The sequence below is a fragment of the Chondrus crispus genome, genomic scaffold, assembly GCF_000350225.1.
Source record: "Chondrus crispus Stackhouse genomic scaffold, scaffold_15, whole genome shotgun sequence".
In the NCBI taxonomy this organism is placed as follows: Eukaryota; Rhodophyta; class Florideophyceae; order Gigartinales; family Gigartinaceae; genus Chondrus; species Chondrus crispus.
Window position 1 is genome coordinate 448,030 of NW_005179026.1, and position 17,724 is coordinate 465,753.

Here is a 17,724-nt window from a genome sequence, read left to right on the forward strand (position 1 = left end):
ATTCACAGCACACGGCCGGTGCAGAGTACAGTAGTACCCCGCTGGTTACACGTGTAGGATCCCAACGGTAAGTAATTGGTAATTAGTAGTTAATGGCACAAATTAGCCAACTTAGCAAAGTAGCTGGTATACAGTAAGTAACAGCTACTGTAGCGGGACAGGTGTCCTGGCGTCCCACTTAGGGGTTAAGACCGGGGGCACCTGCCCCGTTCCAGTAAACGGGAGGCACACTCGCCTCCCTTCCCTTTACGGCTTTTTGCTAACTCCGTCCGGTTTTATCTCTAAGTCTCAGGCTTCTAACCCGTGACCGGCCGTCCGGATTGAACACCACCGACGGGCTGCGCGTCACCGGCCACGTGAGCCTTCCCTCTTTTCGAGTCCTTCCGTACGGTTCGCGCTCGCGTGGGTTACCCAGCGTCGCGCGCTCCCTTACCTCTAACCCCCCTCGTTCCGAGTGGTCGGGACGAAGGTAGTTATACCACAGAACTCGACGTCCCTTTGTTTTGGAAATGCAGGTTTTTTCACCTCGCCTTTAAATCGTTGCGCTGCTTGTAGTCGATCCTTTCTGGCGAGCAGGCCAGAAAGAAGCGCGAAGCCATTTTCAATGCTGCACTGAGGAAGGCCTACAGGGTTGCGAAGAGCAGAAATATGGAGGCCGGAATTCCGGACTCGGAAGAAGCTGGGTCAGAGCCTTCGCCGAAGATCTCTCGAGTTGATTCAGGTAAAGTTGGGGGGTTTCATCGTCTGGAGAATTCGAGGACGATGCTGATGCGGCTGCGGATGGCCGGGAAACTACATTAGATCGCGTCACAGAGGAACTCAATAGGTACCTTCAGGGCGAAAAGGTCCGCGCGCGAGACCTTCCTACTCGTCGGCTACTATCATGGTGGAAAGCCATGTCTCATTTTTATCCAAATTTGAGCGTAGTGGCTCAAAGCATCTTAGGTCATAAAGCATCTTCAGCACAGATTGAGATATATTTTTGGAATGGCGGGGCGGCTTCTTTCCGGCCAAGGAAGTCGTGTCGATTCTGCATTCGTGGACATGAGTTTGTTTTTGAACGCAAACTTTGAGCAGATACATTCAAGATTACCTGAGTTGTATGCAACGTGGAGCTGTCAAATCCCAAAACAATTTAGGGGCGAACCTTCTGTCGATGATTTACGTAAAACGCAGCACAATACAGACGAGGACAGTGAAGAGGAGAGTGACAATGACACGGGGCTTTGGGACTGACGCAAAGGCCTGTCAGTCCGAACCAGATATCGGAGCTTGTGCTAACAAAATGATGCACCGTGTCTTTTTGCACACACCTAGCCTTGTCATACATTGCATTCCAACCATGAACAGTCTCGACCTCTCCCTTAGAATAAACTTCGTTTTCCATCCGAACGATCCAGTAGATCTCAACCACTTCCTACTTCACACACATTTATTCGCAGATGACTTGTATACCATTATCACTCCAAGCACGCCTCGGATGCATCGGACGCGGAAGACAGGCACAGAACAGCATGAGCCTCAAAACAAAATGTGTAGACTACTTCGTACTCTGTTAATTGAACACTCAACTGCACACGCTACAAGCATCAACAACGCACCGCAACTTGCCTGGTACAATAAAACCAGTCAAGTATCTGTCACTTACAATTTACAATTACGAGAGAAAGAACGGGTTTGTTGATCGACAGTGTGGTCCTACCAGGAGAGTTTGCGGGCAGAAGTGGGAGACGTTAGGAGCAGAAAAGAAAGCATGCTCTCGAACAGTAACACAGGGGAGAGTCGTTGAGGCAGTCATTTCTTGAAGACCAGTTGAAAGGCCAAGGGGAGAAGGCAGTACTGGGACGACTGGGTTCGACTGCTGGGTCAACGGAAGCAGTCGTTCTGAGACTGGCAGTTTAGTACATTCCCAAGAAGGCGCCAGGGTCGCAACTTCCAGTCAACGGCCCTGGGAAGAAGGGCATGACTGGGTGAACTGCCAGTTGAAAGATATAATATCAGGCACAGTCATTGAAAAATTGCCAGTTTTCGAGCAGTCATCAGACGCGAGAATTGTATGCTGCGAGGATTGCATCGGCGAGAGTCTCATTTTGCTTCCACGGTGGGCCACAGTATCTATCGTCCAATGCGAATGAGGAATAAACTGCACGCATCCAGAGGCGTACAGTAGGGGGGCGTAAGAAACTCTTTCTCCTAAACTTTACACTACTGGGATTACGGAACTCTCTGATCCCCTCTTGTTTTTATGCATTACAGTACGGCGACAGACCCGCGAAGAGGGTCTGTAATTGCAACGACATGGTTTCTCTTCGAGGCAAATGTGCGAGGTGGGCAGCTGGACTTCCTCGACACCTCGCAGTCGTGGACACGTGTTCCCACGTGTATCGGCAGGATTCCCTGATCTCAGGATCTCTCAAGAGACACCAAGGAACACGTCGTCAGTAGTCGGGGTGGGCGAGAAGATGGAACAAGGGGTACCGTTGAACGGTACCCTTGCGTACCGCTTGTTCCAAGTACCCTTGGGATGGGTACGCAGGACGGGCAGAGGGGAGGAGGTCGTCACGGAAGTGCGGTAGCAAATGAGGCAGGATATGTGCCTCGCCGTCTCTTCAGAACACTCGTGCTGCGTGACTCGAGGATACCAACACGCTGCGTCTCGCCTATTTTCCTACTCACATCCCCATGATCGTCATCAACATACATTGCTCGAGGTCTACTAAACTCTAACTTGGCCACACTGCCTCAGAGCCATCCTCTCGCTTCTGATATTCTCGCTTTTGATCCTCTCACTTCTGATCCTCTGGCTTCTAACCTTCTCGCTTCTGATCCTCTCGCTTCTGATCCTCTCGCTTCTGGTCCTCTCGCTTCTAACCCTCTCGTTTCTGAACAAATTTCCCGTCGATTGCAACAATTTCGCATCTTTGTCCTATTCGAGAAACAGCGCCCGAAACTTCTGTCCTCACAAATCTCCCTTGCATGTCCTCCCACTCTTCTCCCTTCCCAACTTGTACTGTGATCCCCTCTCCCCACCTCCCACACTCGCGTGCTACTGTCCTCCCATCCAGATACCACCCACGTCTTCCGTCCCTACTAATCGTAACGCTAGACACCTCACAGTTGTGTTCTGTCAATGCATCGCCCACTTGGGCCCCAGCCTCTACGTCCCACACTCACACAGTGCTGTCCCTCGATGTAGATACCGCACGTTTGCCGTCTGCACTCACGGCAACGCTGGCTACCTGAACTGCGTGTTCAGTGAACGAGCTGCCGACTTGTGCTCCCCTCTCTCTGCATGTCACACCCGCACGCTCTCGTCCTCAGAGCCAGATCCCAAATGTCTTTTGTCTGCACTCATCTCAACGTTACGCACCCAACCAGTATGTCCACTAAATGCGTGCCCGACTTGTGCCCCCGTCTTAACGTCACGCACTCGCGCAGTGCTGTCCCACGATCCACACACCACCCGTCTTCTGTCTGCACCCATCGCAACGCTACCTTGTGTCTAGTAAATGCGTTGCCGACTTGTGCCCCCTACCGCGTTCGTACGCGAGACCTTGTGCGCTTTTGAGTGACCCTTTTACCTTTGGAGATCGGTTACACCCATCGGAAGACTACTTTGGTATCTCCCCGCTGGAAATCACAACATCTGACTGCGCTACGAGGGTACTGCCATTCGCTGCTTGCATGCTTGGTCCGTTCTAGAAAAATGGGAAATTTTGAGGGCGGAAGTATTTTCTGAAAAAGCAGCGAGCTGGTCTCTCTACAGTTGTCAAGTTATGGGTCATGGCGAGCTGGTTACAGTGGAAGTCAGTGCAACGTATCGAGCAAGGAAATGTGTAGAGGTGTCAACACGGTATCCGACGCGACGGGCGTAGTAGGTAGAGGACACTTTTCTGATGAAGAGAGCGTAGCGGCCGAAGGGTAAGGATGGCAAAGATTGGTCAGCACTAATTGCTGGGGCTTCCTCCTCCCTCTATCCTCTTTTTACTGCTCATTCCTCTTTCTTAAGTATCCGCTTTTCGCTCGAACGCCGGTACTGTTCTACTGCTTTGCTGCTCTAATTCCGTGGTTGTAGATACATGTTGCACATATCGGATTGCACGTATCGGAACTACCTGTCTGCCCCACCCTCGTCCATCTCGAATTGGGCCGCGTGCCCTTTTGCCGTTCTCTTGCAATGAGAACAATTGCGCTTGCTTCTCAGACTGTCGCGCTCGTCTGAGGTACTCTATATCCACATGCATTGCCTTAGCTTTCCCCTTCTGTGCAAGGTGTTGCTGTTGCCTCTTTCCCTGTGACCCTTGGCGCGGTGGTGCTCACTGCTCCCTGGGTCTGCGTTTCTGCTTGCTTGTGTTGGTAAGTGCGTCTTATCAACAACCAATTGCTCATCAAACGATGAGCCGTTCTCATGCTTGCTCACTCGAAGATATCCTTTTGGCAGGGCTCGCTGTGAACAGGGGCTGTCACCCAATGGATCCAATTCTAACAAGTGTCAAAATCTCTATGGTCTCATTTCACACTGATCAGATTACAACAGTCTAGTGCTCAAGGTTTGCGGCAGTGGAACACAAGACGGGCGTCACCGTAAGAGCAAAACAGGGTCTTCTTTGAGACTTGTTTGCTCGCAAGATGTGGCACACGCCGCCGTAGTCGCTCGCACATCGTAGGGGACGCATTATATATGATCTTTCTGAGCGATATTACGTGCGTCACACGCCTTGAAACGCGCAAGCATGGAGATCGTACCGTGTGTTGTTCAAAGTGGATGAGTATGCATCTTCCGTTTCAGCGCTGCACTCGCGGCTCGTGCCGAAGCCGTGGATTTCGCTGTTTCCATGTCTGTCACACGGGTTCCTGTCAGCTCTGGTAACCAACGGTCGCAGTATGGCGCTCCACACCAACAAATAGCCCTCTGCAGGGAGGGCAAAGAAAGAGGAGGGTTCGCGCCCAGCACCCAGAACGGCTTACAAAGTGTATCAGAACGATTCTTCCCTCCCCCTCGCCCTCGTATTGCGTCACACAACTCTCAGCTGAGCGCCACCTCCGTGGACGCCCGTCGGCCCCGTGCCCTTCAATTACCTTGCTTGCACCGCCATTCCCAGACACATTCCTACTAACGCCATCTGCCGCCGCGTCTCGCCCTCCAGCGTCCACATCCCATCCCTCGCCACCCCGTCGCGCGGCGCCCCGCACTGCTAAGCCTGCGCCAGCGCGGCTCGCGAGCAGCGCCCCGCGACCAGCGCACGCTGAATCACACCCAAACCTGGACCTGCCGTCAGACGTGCCGCCGTCGCCGCCGCGCTAGGATGTCGCGGCCACGGTCTTCTGCTTGCTCGTCAACGTGGACTTCTGCGGCGTGATCACCAAGTTCGAGACCATCGCCACGCCCTTCTTGATGGAGCAGCACCACCTGACGTACGGCACGGCCTCCTTCCGCATCTTCTTCGTCGGGCTGGCGAGGCTGCTGATCTGCGTGCGTCGCGTACCCCGTCGGGCAGACGGCCGTGCTTGCCCTCTTCTCAAAGGTCCTCGCCGGCCTCCCCGTTGGAACCTGCCTCTGCGTCTTCTCCGCTAGCGGCTCTGTCGCCAGGGTTGTGTTCGCCATGCTTGTCGGCGTCGTGTGGAGCGGGTGGGGCAGGGAGGCCGTGTTCGGTTTGATCGTCGCGTACATGGCTGTCGCGGCGCTCATGGTCGCCGCGACATATGGCAGATTGGAGCACCCTGAGGGATTGTTTTGAGAGTTGGGGGTAGGGGTGAGGACGGTCCGTGGGGGTGTAGCGTATGTTGTATATAGTGTGTATAAGTTGAGCTTCCCCAAGATGGAGGGGGACCGTTGCCCCCCGTAACAGAGAATGTACAGTGCACGAAGCTGTAATAAATACACCCATCTACAGCATCAATTATCGCGATTTCTTCGCTCTTTCCCGGGAATGTTCTTGCGTACCACCCTAACAGAACATGAGAAAGCCATCAATGAAGATAATAAAATGCTGAGATGTACAGTTACGAAGTTATCTTTAAAACCCCGCGCGAAATTGGGATAGATACGCCAAAAATTCCATATAGTACAGTAACTTCAACGCGCAAAAGTAGAAAGACAAAGCTATAGAAACCATATAAAACAGAGTAACACACCGTCTTCGTCCCCTTTATACATTTCAAGCTCCAATTTCAACTGCACCGAGGCTCAAAATGCCTCGAGGACCGACTATTACAGACCTTGAAAGGGGCCAGATACTCGCCCTTCACAGGGAGTGTATCTCATACAGAAAAATCGCAGAGATGGTGAATCGCTCCCTTGGCGCTGTGCAAGTCGTGGTCAGACAAGGCTTTAAACCTAAAGCACCGAAAAAGTGGAAAGGCAACCAAAACATTTCCCAGACTCAGCAGAGGGCAATGGTTCCGATGGCTCTACAAGGGGAGGATAGTGCCAGGACGATTCAGGCTGAACTGAATCTGCCTATCGGCAGCCGACGCGTTCAAAAAATCCTTCGTGCAGTGCCCTATCTGAAGTATAAGAAAATGATAATGGCACCACAGATGACCCCTATTCATAAAGAGAATACGACTAAGGGGTGCCGCAAATATATAAGTAAGGGAGAAGAAATTTGGAATACTGTCACCTTCAGTGATTGAAAAAGAGTTTAACGGAGACGGACCAGATGGTCTTGCATCTTACTGGCACGACTTGAGGACGAAAGAGAGGATATTTTCTAAAAGACAGATGGGAACGTTTTCTGTAATGATATGGGGTGCCATCAGCCTCTACGGTGTATCTCCTCTCATTGTTATGGATGGTCGCCACCATTCAACGAAGTACTGCGATGTTTTAAGAGATGGACTGCTACTGTTCGCGGCGGACCCGTTCGGTGAGGGTCATAATTGGTTCTTTCAGCAGGACAACGCTTCCATTCATACCTCCAATTTCACTAAGAATTGGCTCTCAGACCACTCTGTCACTACGCGGCCATGGCCGCCGAAGTCCCCCGACGTCAATATTATAGATAATGTGTGGGGAATGATGGCTAGGACTGGTTACGCCAGAGGTAGGCATTATGAAAATGTAATTGATTTGAAGGTGGCTATAGAGGAGGCGTGGTATACAGTAGCATCAGACCTTTTACTCAAGCTTGACAAAAGCCTACCCCGTCGCATGCATGCAGTGATGGATGCTGGCGGCGGTGCGACGAAGTATTAAAAGCTCTTTGGTGTTTTGTGTCATATAGAATTTCGCGTATTTATGTCTATTGCGCGACGTTTTTTATAAATAGATTGCCATTGTTTACTTTTCGCATCAAACTGACATTACAGGCGTTTTTATCGGCGCCTGTTCATGCCGGAAACGTGCCGGTGCGTCACGTGTTACAATAAAAGCACATGTTCACATCTTATTGAAGACTGTATTTATTCTAACTTCGCGCACTGTACCATCTTTGTGCATTTTGAGACTCCTGGCGGCGTACATTTTCGGCCTTGTCTGCAAGCAGCGTGGCGAGTAAAGTTTACCTTTCAAGTGAAGTTTAGAGCTGTCCATCACGCCGTTCATACCGCAGTCTCTCATGATCAATCATAAATTCTACACGTGTATAACAGAAGTGCAAAGCCGCTCCCGATGTTTGATCGCATGTTGAATCTCGTGATGATTGTGATAATAGTATTATCATAATACTGTACCTATACACGTACACACGTAAGACACATCGCACACGCACACAGTCTCACCCACGACGGCATGAGACCGACGACGTAAAGGGGGGGTGCTGAAAACGTCGGACAAAAACCTCAATATTAAAAGGAAAAAGTACTTCTAATTGTCAAACAATCACCGTTTTTTATGTTTTGCGACGGGGACACTGTCAGCCCGTCGTCCAGTGGGACTTGGCCAAAACAACCACGGACACACAAGAGGAGTGAGATTGAAGCACGCAGACACTTTTGCGCCCCAACCGAGCACAAAGATCGGAAATGCAAGCACATTTTCCTCATACAACATTATTTTTTGGAAACAAAATTATTCGCCACGTCACCGATCCCACATCAAACCCGTCACTTTGCTCAAAAATTGTGCCCATTTCAAAACGTCTTCTGCTTCCTCATAATTACCATACGACGTGCGATGGCTCTCCGCTCTCGAAGCGACCTCACTCGCTTCTTAAACACCCCAATTGCCATGCCAGCAAGTTCCGCTCGCTTCGCCCATCGCGCATTACGAAAGTTTACTGCTTCCGCCTGTGCCCTTTCTGTGCGACGAGCTTTCCGCAAAGACAGTTCTGCAGCGTTTGCTGCTTCCGTCAGCTTGCACCGCTCATCATTGCGGTATTTCTCTCTCGCTAAATTCATAGCATTAAATGATGTCAGCATCTGACCTCTAGTCGTATCAACAAAACCACTATGACTCAGGTTCACATCAGAACCCAAAACTGAATGACGTATTTCTGTTCGCCGCACTTCCAGCAATTGCTCCAGCTCCGTCACTGACATCATCACCTGGTGCATATGGCTCTGAGGGCGTGGAATAGATAGAAGCTGATGCGCATCTAATGGCCATATACCAGAACGGCGAAACGCAGGGATAATATTACTGTTCGTAAACGCTTTTTTGTAGGCGTACCTCAACATGCTGGAAAATGCGAATGCGTCCCAGTTGTTTTGTTCATCCTTTGCCACGGCTAAATTTATAGCGTCGTTCAAAGCACCCTTCAAAGGAGAAGAAATTGTCACATCCAAAGGTTGTGTTTTGCCTGATGTGTGGGCGGGTAGTGCATAAACGATAACATCATTATAGTCCAACATCTCAAGAGCTGCAAGAGACATGTGTGACCGATACCCATCCAGTATCAGCAACACTTTACGGACACCTCTAGTCAGATCCCTCACGTTCGAGATAAAATGCCTGCACCATTCTAAGAATTTTTTTGTATCGACGCCACCGCCTTCGGACCTCATTGATACGATTGACCCTCGGGGCAAGCAATCAGCGTATGTCTGCACAGCTTTCATGCCGTCTTGAACCACAACACGGTATGGAAGCCGCGAGCCTTTAAATACAAACATCGGTGGCACTGTCTCACCGTCTGCGCTCACCGCTGGAAGCATTGTCACCCTGCTTGTGCTCAGAAAATGTCCGATTTTGGCGTCGCGCGCCCCCGCTCTGGTGACATATACACGTGAAGTCTGCTTTCCATTTGCATCTCGCCCGGGTGCTGCGCCTGTTTCGTCACAGTTCCAGATCCTTGGGCTGTCGATGTTGTGCTCTTGAATAATTTTTTCAAGACGAGCAAAATGTGTTGTTAAAGAGTCACCGTTACATGCATGAAATCGAACGGCTTCTTCCCTCAGTGGCTTGGAGAACAGTATCTTGTCCCTGTGGCCGCGATGAAAGTTACGTAGATATCTTGTTCCCGGTGTCCCTCCCTTAAACTTGAGCACGAGGCGACGTGCAGGAGTCATACGACTTATGATAATTTCGATTGCTTCTTTGACAAGTCTCCGCGTTAAAGGTAATCCACGTTCAGCAGAGCGAGTTATGAGATTAAGCACAAGGTCTTCCTCAACTGATGTGAGTGTGCGGAGACCAGCTCGGATTTTTCGAATTCGTTGCGAGGAGGGAGAGGCAGCTTGTATGCGGCTTGCAATTGTGGATCTGGGGATTTGGTGTCGTTCTACTGCTTGCCTGTAGGTTTGGCCATCTGTGACCATTTTCATTGCAGCCATAATGCGCTGTTCACGCGAAGCAGGCGGCATTTTTCATTCGCGAGATGCCAAAAGTGGTCCAGAAGGGCAGGTATAGAAGTTAGAAGTAGTTGGCGTTTATGTGTATATCGGAATGCTGTGAATTGAGTTGACAGTGAGTTGGAATAGGTCGAAGGGATACCGGACGAGAATTTGAAAAGTCCGCCTGTTTTGTGTGCTCTGGCTGTTACACTCCTATACGTAAAACGCTGTGCGCAATCGATTGGGATATTTGTTTTTTAATTTCATCCACTTCGTTATGAGATACAGCGCACTTTCTGGCGCTGTTAGGCGGCGGTGCCGCACTTTGGCCCGTGTCAAGGATGTTTCTTACAAATATTTTGCATGTCCGAACTTTTTGTCACTGTCCGACAACACCGGCAACCCCCTTTACTCGAACTCTTCTTTCGGAACGGCCCTCTAGTGTCTACCCTTGGGTAGTGTCTATCTGCCAACTCTTTTCTCGGAACGGCCCTTAAAAAATTGTCAGATAGACACTAGAGGGCCGTTCCGAGAAAAGAGTTGGCGGTGCCAGCACCCGAGCACCCCGCAGTGTAGAGGGAGCCGGATCAGAGATTCGTTCCTGCAACACACTGATGAATGTGGTATTGCTATAGAGTTGCTTGCATGTCAGATAGAGACGCTGAGTGTACTCTTCTGTGCAACGCGGTAGTGCTCTCTCTCTCTCTCTGCAAATAATGTCCCTGGGTGCCGGCAGAGGGTTGCAGAACATAGAACCTCTTGAGAGGCGAAACTGGACGGAAATTTTCCAGATTTTTCGTTACATCGCCTCGCAGACCGGTACCATCTACTGTACATCGAAATGTTTTCAAAAATATGAAACGTTAGGTTATTTAACCTCCGCAAATGACTTGATGTTGAGATTGAACGGCAGGTTTTTTTTCTGCAACTTGATGTTGAGATTGGGCGCCAGGTTTTTTTTCTGCGTCTCCCAGCGTTTCTGCGTCTCCCAGCGTTTCTGCGTCTCCCAGCGCACCACTCGCAAACCGGATCGTTCTTGCGCACACTCGAGGCACTAACAGAAATCGACAGCGCTCAGCTACCCCTAACCACTTCAGCCCGTGAAACGCTACCAAACTCACTCCTTGACACCGATATCACTCCGTTGGTCATTTGGCTTTTTCAACTGCGTTCCCGTAAATTCGCCACCGTCATGGACCCTCAATACTCGCGCGTCCTAGAAGTCGCCGTCACCGCTACTGTAGGCCTCACTGCTGGGGCCCTGTCATACATATCTATACTCGAAGTCCCAATCTGCGCCAAATTATCGCCGCGAGAGCAGCTTTCGCGGTGGAGGGCGTCATTCCCGCCTCAGGGTGCATTCTTCAGGCCCGCGGGCATGGCTCTGGTACCTGCCCTATTGTGCTGTGCCCAAGTCACTGAAACGCGCTTGAGGGCTCAATTGTACTGTGCTGCCGCTGTGCCGTTCGCCTTGCTTGCCCCGTTCACCATTCTTGCCATAGCACCAACCAATCGCGCCTTACTTGAATCTGAGCTTCCATCTTCGCCGGAAGCAGAGGAGAAGGTTTCGAATCTAGTTAGCTTGTGGGGGAAACGACATGCCGTTAGGTCTGCTATGGTCGTTTCCGCCTTCGCATTGGCCATATCCGCCTGCTCGTATGTCAACAAGTGACAGTTCCTCGACGTGGTGAAGGCCAAGTGTGGCTACAGCTACGTAGCAACAGCAGTTTTTCCGAACGCACCATCGACTCCGCACGACGCTGACGCAATTTCCGCATAGGCAATATCGGCTTTCATCGCCCCATGCCAGTTCCGCAAGTACAATCTTCCTCTGAGCAAGATGTAAATCACACGGGTCCTTATAGCCCAGGCCTCCTCGGGGGACAGGTCATGCTTAACACACCGACAAGCGCCCGTGCCTCTCACGTATTCGCTATGCATTTGCTGTTGGTCGTCCTCAAGATTAAGATCATTGCGTCTGAGGCAAGCTGTTTGGGCAGTAACCAAGGTGAGTTTGAGACAATTCTGTTTCTGACTAACGAAGGGTATATTACCAGGGACAGTATGCCTCGACTGGTAACACAAAAGGTGTCATAAGCCCCTCGCGTGAGGTTAAAACGCCGCCGGTTGACAGTTGGGTGTGATGTTGGGTGTGAAATGTGTGCGTCGATTGCGTGAAGGCTTCGGGAAATACGAAAAGGGCGACTTTTCAAGAAAAGCGGCCAAGCTGACTCAGGTGATATGACCAGTGGAGAAGGGTGAATGGCACAATCGCTGGCACAATCGCTGTCACCGTGTAGCCGACATCAGTCAGGGTGTATCTTTGGTTGGGAATTGGCCGATGCACAGAAGTGGCCGCGAGGTTCTCTGGGGAAGCCAAAGGGGAGTACGTGTGTCCCCGTGATAGCGCATTGTGCGGCTCGGGGCAGTCGTACCTGGCAGTTTTTCTTCCCTGTGCATCTGCACAAAAAAAAAAAAAAAAAACTGTGCAACGGATCTAGAGGCACGGTTTGAGGTCCCATTCAGAAAAGGAACTTGGTGATGTTGTTGGAGTACATATGCGGAACCTCCCATAACCCTGGGACAAGCCGGGTATCCCTCACTCCCTCGCGTGCTCCTTCGTCCCGGTCGTCCTCTGCCCCGCCCCACACCTGCCCTTTCTCCCCGTTCCTGTCGCCGCCTTTCTTTGCCAACTCCCGCCCTTCCTCTGCCCCAACCAGTGCCCCCAGGCGTAGCTCTCCTCTCCCCTTCGCCACGCTCCGGTGGCGTCGAATACACCCCCTGTCCGCCTCTTCCGCATACGCTAAACATAATTTACGTCACTCGCACGCGGTAGAAGATCCAAGTCGGCGAGGCCGTCGAAAGTCGAATTCGTTACCCAACTTGAGCTGTGGCTGACGCCTACCGTTAGGCAAATTACACGAGTTGCGGCCCTCTCTACCGGCACATGCATGCATCGTATGATAAGGAGGCAGGGGGAAGGAGAGTCTGAATTAAAAGGGTTCTTCGGGTTAAGGAGGAATTAACCTTGACCCCTCAAATAAAGAAGAAGAAGGCATACATTTGCACAGTTTCGGCCAAAACGATTACCAAACTCGCGAAACTACAGCACCTCGTTTCTGGAAGTTTTCTGGCCCTACCGTGCAGAGAAGATGCGCTTCTCGCAGGATGTCTGTGGGTAGCTTCTCCGAGCTCTCGACGGAGGAGAAACAGGCGCTCTCCCAGGCGCGAGCTTACCACCTCCGTACCGTCCAGTCTCAGTTGAGACAACTCTCGCCAGTGCCGCCGTTCCCGGGCCCGCCCCACCGCCCAGGCGTGCACGTGACGACCAGCCACAGACAGGGCTTCACGCACTACTGCACCGCCAGGCTGTGGAGCAACGAGGAGGCGCTGTACTCACGCGCAGCGCTTCAGCGATGGTGCGGTGACCTTCACCTCCCGCATCTCGCGACGAACACTGTTGTCGCGCAGGGACTGACGCGGCCCATGGCGACGGCGGTGCCTCCTGCTACCGCCGGTGGCCTCCTGCCGCGCATTCTGAGCGGCGACGCAGGCGCGCGCATCACGGCCGCGGAGCTGAAGCGCGTCGAGCGCGAGGCGATCGGTGTGTTCTCGCTATCGTACCGACACGAAGGCCCGAAGGGGCGGAACATATCGGCGAGGCTATGGACGGATGTGGTGACGGTGGCGAGCGCGGTCGCAGCGAGCGCGGGGTTCCGCGCGTACTCGCTGTGGATCGACTGCGTGTCGGCGGCGGCGGCGCAGCGGGACGTGCCCGCGGCGGACTACATCGACTGGTTCAGTGTGGGCGTGGCACCGTATCTGCTGCTGCCGGCCCTGCTCGTGGCGACGGGGCGCGACTACCGGAGCAGGACGTGGCTCCGCATGGAGGAGAAGCTCAGCCAGTACGGCGTGTTCTGCGTCTACGCGCTGCGCAGCGCGGGCGCCATTGTGCGGCTCGAACCGGGCCCCACCGAGCTGCGCGGCCCGTACGAGCGCATCTGGTGCCTCTGCCAGAGCGTCGTGCGCGGCGAGTACAACGGCCTGGCCGCCTCGTACCGCGAAGACTACCTCAACCTGCTCGAGTGGGCCACGGAGTTCGACCAGCGCCCGCTCAACTTCCGCGGTTTGCAGCGCGTCTTCGGCGAGCTGGGCCCCACAGCATTCCGAGATACGCTCCCTATCGAGACAGGCAGCTATGTCGTCCTCCCGCTGCTCCCGCGCATGCCCTGGCTGCACGGCGCGGAGGCGTTCGCCGGACGGGTCGAATACGTCGCTGAGAAGGATGTGCGCCCTGCGGCAACTGCGCGATGACGCGCATCACCTCAACGGCGATGCGCCAATGTATTTGCTCAGTCTGCGCAACTCCCGGAAACTAGCGCTTTTCCATATCGAGACACCCAGCGCTGCGGCGCACATATTGCGCTGCCGATGGCGGTCTTACGCAACCTCCACGCTGTTGGTTGTCGAGCTCACGGGTGGTGGCTGGCCCACACGCCCTCCTATTCCCTGCCACATCTCTCAACCGACACTTTTCCTCTCTCCGCTCTCCCGACGCCTTTCTCTCCCCGCAAACTTATTCGCGGCCTCACAAACGCGTCTTCTTCGGCACCCCCGGCAACCTCGGAAACGCCCGTGGCGTTGCCTTCACCTTCCTCACGGCCACAATACACTTCTTCCTTCCGTCAATCTCTTCCGTCAACCTCTTCCGCCTCTTCCCCCTGCCCTTCCATCCACTCTTACGGCCACGCCTCGCGCACACCTTCCAGCTTCCCGCCCAGCCTTCTAATGGCGTCCCCGATGAATCTTACTCTGCCCGACCTCTTCCGCCCTCCCCCACACGGACGGGACGTTGGGCAGGACCAGCTTGCGCCCCACCAGGTCGTGGAAGCGCGTCTTCTTGCGCGCGGCCTCGAGCAGCGTGACGTCCCACTGCGGCCTCACGATAACCAGGACGAGCCGCGGGAACCCCGCGCCCGTGCCGAAATCGACGACACGCAGGCCGATGGCAGCGGCCGCAGCCTCCGCGTCCAGCGCCGCTAGCAGGCTAAGCGCATCCACGACGTGCTTGAGCAGCACGGCATCGCGCGTGCGGATCGCCGTGAGGTTGTACCGCTTGCTCTCACTCAGCAGCAGATCCGTGAGCCGCACGAGGGTTTTGAGTCGCGCCACGTCCAGGCCCTGCGAGTGGGCGGCGCGGCGCAGCACTGCGTGCGCGGGGGTGATGTCTTGCTGCGTCGCGCAGCCGCGCAGCGCCACGCGCCGCAACGGCCGCGCCCCGGCATGCGGATCGCAGCACGTGACGCGCGCGCCGGGTCGGCGGCGAGACGGCGAAAGCGATGCGGCAGGCGGTGAGCCACGGAGCCATGCAGACGGAGCTGTCGGAGGCCGACTGAGGGATGGGCTAAACTGGGCGACCGATACATACTGTAGATTCGGGGAAGGAAAGTCGGCTACTCTGCCTTTAATGGAAACCGAGTATCGTTACGTCTGTAGCGTACAGACGAGTGTTTTCGATTAGCACCGAGTCGACGTTGGCCACCGGTGTCGGAGACTCGCCTGCAACTCTGCCGTCCCGCTCCGTCGTCCTCCCTTTTGCCTGTCGTCCTCTCCGGCAGAAGGAGAAGGCCATCGCGGCGATGACGAATGCACTACTGTACACGTGTTAATGTTGTCATATATAATAATAATAATTACACCCAAAACAATTACACCAAAAATGTGTACATTACGCCGCCTATCCATGTGGCATGTGGTACTGTACCTCCCCCGCCACTGCCCTCGCCTTCCATGCCGCCCCCCGCCTTCTTCGGTGAGAAGGCGGCGTGGGTGACGGCGAGGGTGAGTGAGAACTTCTCACTCAGCCTCGTCCCGCGTACTGCCGTCTCATCTGTCCCGCTGCAACGCCGCAAGTTAGGCTACCGCCTCCGCGTTGTTGTCTTCCTCGACCGCCATCTCGTACAACTGTATCGCCCGATCCGTGTCGCGGGCCACCCCGTCTGCCCCGTCCCGCATCATGTTTCCAAGACACACCATTGACCTGCTCTGCTTCCGTGCCTTGATGTCCATCTCAAACAGCTCCACCGCACGCACCGCATTGCGCTCCACCCCTTCCGCTCCGTCCCTCAACGTCATCGCAAGATAGCAAGTCGCGTTACCGGAATTTCCTTTCGCCATTGCGCGATCATACAATGCCACGCCGCGCACCGCGTCACGCTACTCCTTCGGCACCTTCTGAGAGCAAAACACCGAGGTTCACCATAGCATCGACGTCCTCGCCCTTCTCGATAGCACGCTCATACAGCTCCATAGACCGCACCGCGTCACGCTCTACTCCTTCGGCACCTTCTGAGAGCAAAACACCGAGGTTCACCATGGCATCGACGTCCTCGCCCTTCTCGATAGCACGCTCATACAGCTCCATAGACCGCACCGCGTCACGCTCTACTCCTTCGGCACCTTCTGAGAGCAAAACACCGAGGTTCACCATGGCATCGACGTCGTCACCCTCCACGATAGCCCGCTCATACAGCTCCATAGATCGAACCGCGTTACGCTCTACTCCTTCGGCACCTTCTGAGAACAAAACACCGAGGCCCACCATGGCACCGACGTGGTCACCCTTCTCGATAGCGCCCTCATACAGCTCTATAGATCGCATTGCATCACGCTCGACTCCTTCGGCACCTTGTTTCAGCAAACTTCTCCCTGATCCCCAGCTGCTCCCGCAGATTCTCCATTGCAAAATCATTGTGCGGCAACGGCTCGAACTCTCTTTCCTCCCGCTTGGTGTTCTGGGCCTCCTTCTTTGACAGAACTTCACCCCCCATGTTCAGCAAGATCGCCAGCCACTCCACTCTCTCGATATCAAACCCCTCCATTTCTGTCCCAAACCAAACCGGCATCTCCTGAATGATCCCCGATAGTATCCGAGCGTACGGCCTGTACCCCTTTTCAACTGACTTTATCACATTTACCTGTCTTGCATCAAACGGCAAACCGCAGCCTGACTCGGCCACTTTTCGCAATCGTTCCGTCTTCGACACAGCTGAGTCCTCACCCAGCGGTACGCAACGTCCTAGGCACAGCTCTAATCCAGCCGTGGCCAGCACTCGGCTCGCCACGTAGTCCCGTCGATTCTCGTACTGCTGCATATTGTTCAAACCCGACAAATCTTCGTCCCCTTTTGCCGCAACTCGAAACTCCTTCATCCACCCTCCCAGCCCTTGAGCAGCAAACGCTACCGACCACCGCAGCCAGACCTCCTCCGGTTTGTGAGGCACCTGACGCACTTTCGGCACACTCTCTCCCACAAAGCACCGCCGCAAAACTGTTTGATACACGTATCGGATTGATATGGACAGTATACGCGGCAGTAACATTATGCGCTGGAGAAAAATGTTGCTATGCGATGAGTCCGTCTTGATATCAATGTCCTCGAACTGCAGGTAACAACGGGCTTTTCCATGAAAAAGGCGATTCTCAATGAGTTCGTCGCTGACTAGCAGCTCATCCGCCATCTTATCCGCAGACAGGACCTCCGGCTCATCCGCCATCTCATCCGCAGACAGGACCTCCGATTCGTCCAGGCCTTCGTTCTTGCCCCTTCCTCGCCTACGCTTGGCTTTGTTCTCTTCGGCATTCATCAACTCATAATCAATCCCCAGCGCCCGCAAAGCTTTAATACTATTGGAAGCCCACGCCACAAACACATGCAGCTGCCACAAGCCCCACGCGGTCTGCAAGAAGTGTAGCAGCGCAAAAAGTAACGCGACGGCCGCCGTGAACACTTCTTTGGGATCGTCCTCAGTTTGAATGACAATGTAAAATATGATGTAGAGAGCCGGGATACCGGTAAGGGCCAGGTTGGTGTATCCCGCGACACGTACGTTGCGGGCCTTGCGCCACGCCGGCGAGATAAAGTCGCAGGCGTTCAGGGCGGTCCACGGCAGGAAGGCCGCGACATAGGCCAACAGGACGATCCAGTAGTTGTTTTCGAGATGGCCCAGC

General features: G+C 53.7%; 4 protein-coding genes; 2 read left to right on the forward strand and 2 right to left on the reverse strand.

Moving 5' to 3' along the window:
* The first annotated feature begins 12,882 nt into the window (after positions 1 to 12,882).
* Positions 12,883 to 14,028, forward strand: CHC_T00002679001 (hypothetical protein). The gene has a single exon (XM_005713931.1). The coding sequence runs from the start codon at positions 12,883 to 12,885 to the stop codon at positions 14,026 to 14,028; it is 1,146 nt and encodes a 381-aa protein (XP_005713988.1).
* Positions 14,029 to 15,178: 1,150 nt separating this feature from the next.
* Positions 15,179 to 15,346, reverse strand: CHC_T00002680001 (hypothetical protein). The gene has a single exon (XM_005713932.1). The coding sequence runs from the start codon at positions 15,344 to 15,346 to the stop codon at positions 15,179 to 15,181; it is 168 nt and encodes a 55-aa protein (XP_005713989.1).
* A 28-nt stretch (positions 15,347 to 15,374) lies between these two features.
* Positions 15,375 to 15,891, reverse strand: CHC_T00002681001 (hypothetical protein). XM_005713933.1 is given in 2 exon segments: positions 15,375 to 15,627; positions 15,628 to 15,891. The coding sequence occupies 1 exon segment, from the start codon at positions 15,889 to 15,891 to the stop codon at positions 15,628 to 15,630; it is 264 nt and encodes an 87-aa protein (XP_005713990.1). The 3' UTR covers positions 15,375 to 15,627.
* A 425-nt stretch (positions 15,892 to 16,316) lies between these two features.
* On the forward strand, positions 16,317 to 16,526 carry CHC_T00002682001 (hypothetical protein). The gene has a single exon (XM_005713934.1). It carries the CDS (start codon positions 16,317 to 16,319, stop codon positions 16,524 to 16,526), a length of 210 nt encoding a protein of 69 aa, XP_005713991.1.
* The last annotated feature ends 1,198 nt before the right edge of the window (positions 16,527 to 17,724 follow it).

What these genes read in the sequence shown, in the direction of transcription:
- CHC_T00002681001 (XM_005713933.1), bottom strand. Translation starts at nt 15,891, where the DNA reads ATGGCGAAAGGAAATTCCGGTAACGCGACTTGCTATCTTGCGATGACG.
- CHC_T00002682001 (XM_005713934.1), top strand. Translation starts at nt 16,317, where the DNA reads ATGGCACCGACGTGGTCACCCTTCTCGATAGCGCCCTCATACAGCTCT.
- CHC_T00002679001 (XM_005713931.1), top strand. Translation starts at nt 12,883, where the DNA reads ATGTCTGTGGGTAGCTTCTCCGAGCTCTCGACGGAGGAGAAACAGGCG.
- CHC_T00002680001 (XM_005713932.1), bottom strand. Translation starts at nt 15,346, where the DNA reads ATGGCCTTCTCCTTCTGCCGGAGAGGACGACAGGCAAAAGGGAGGACG.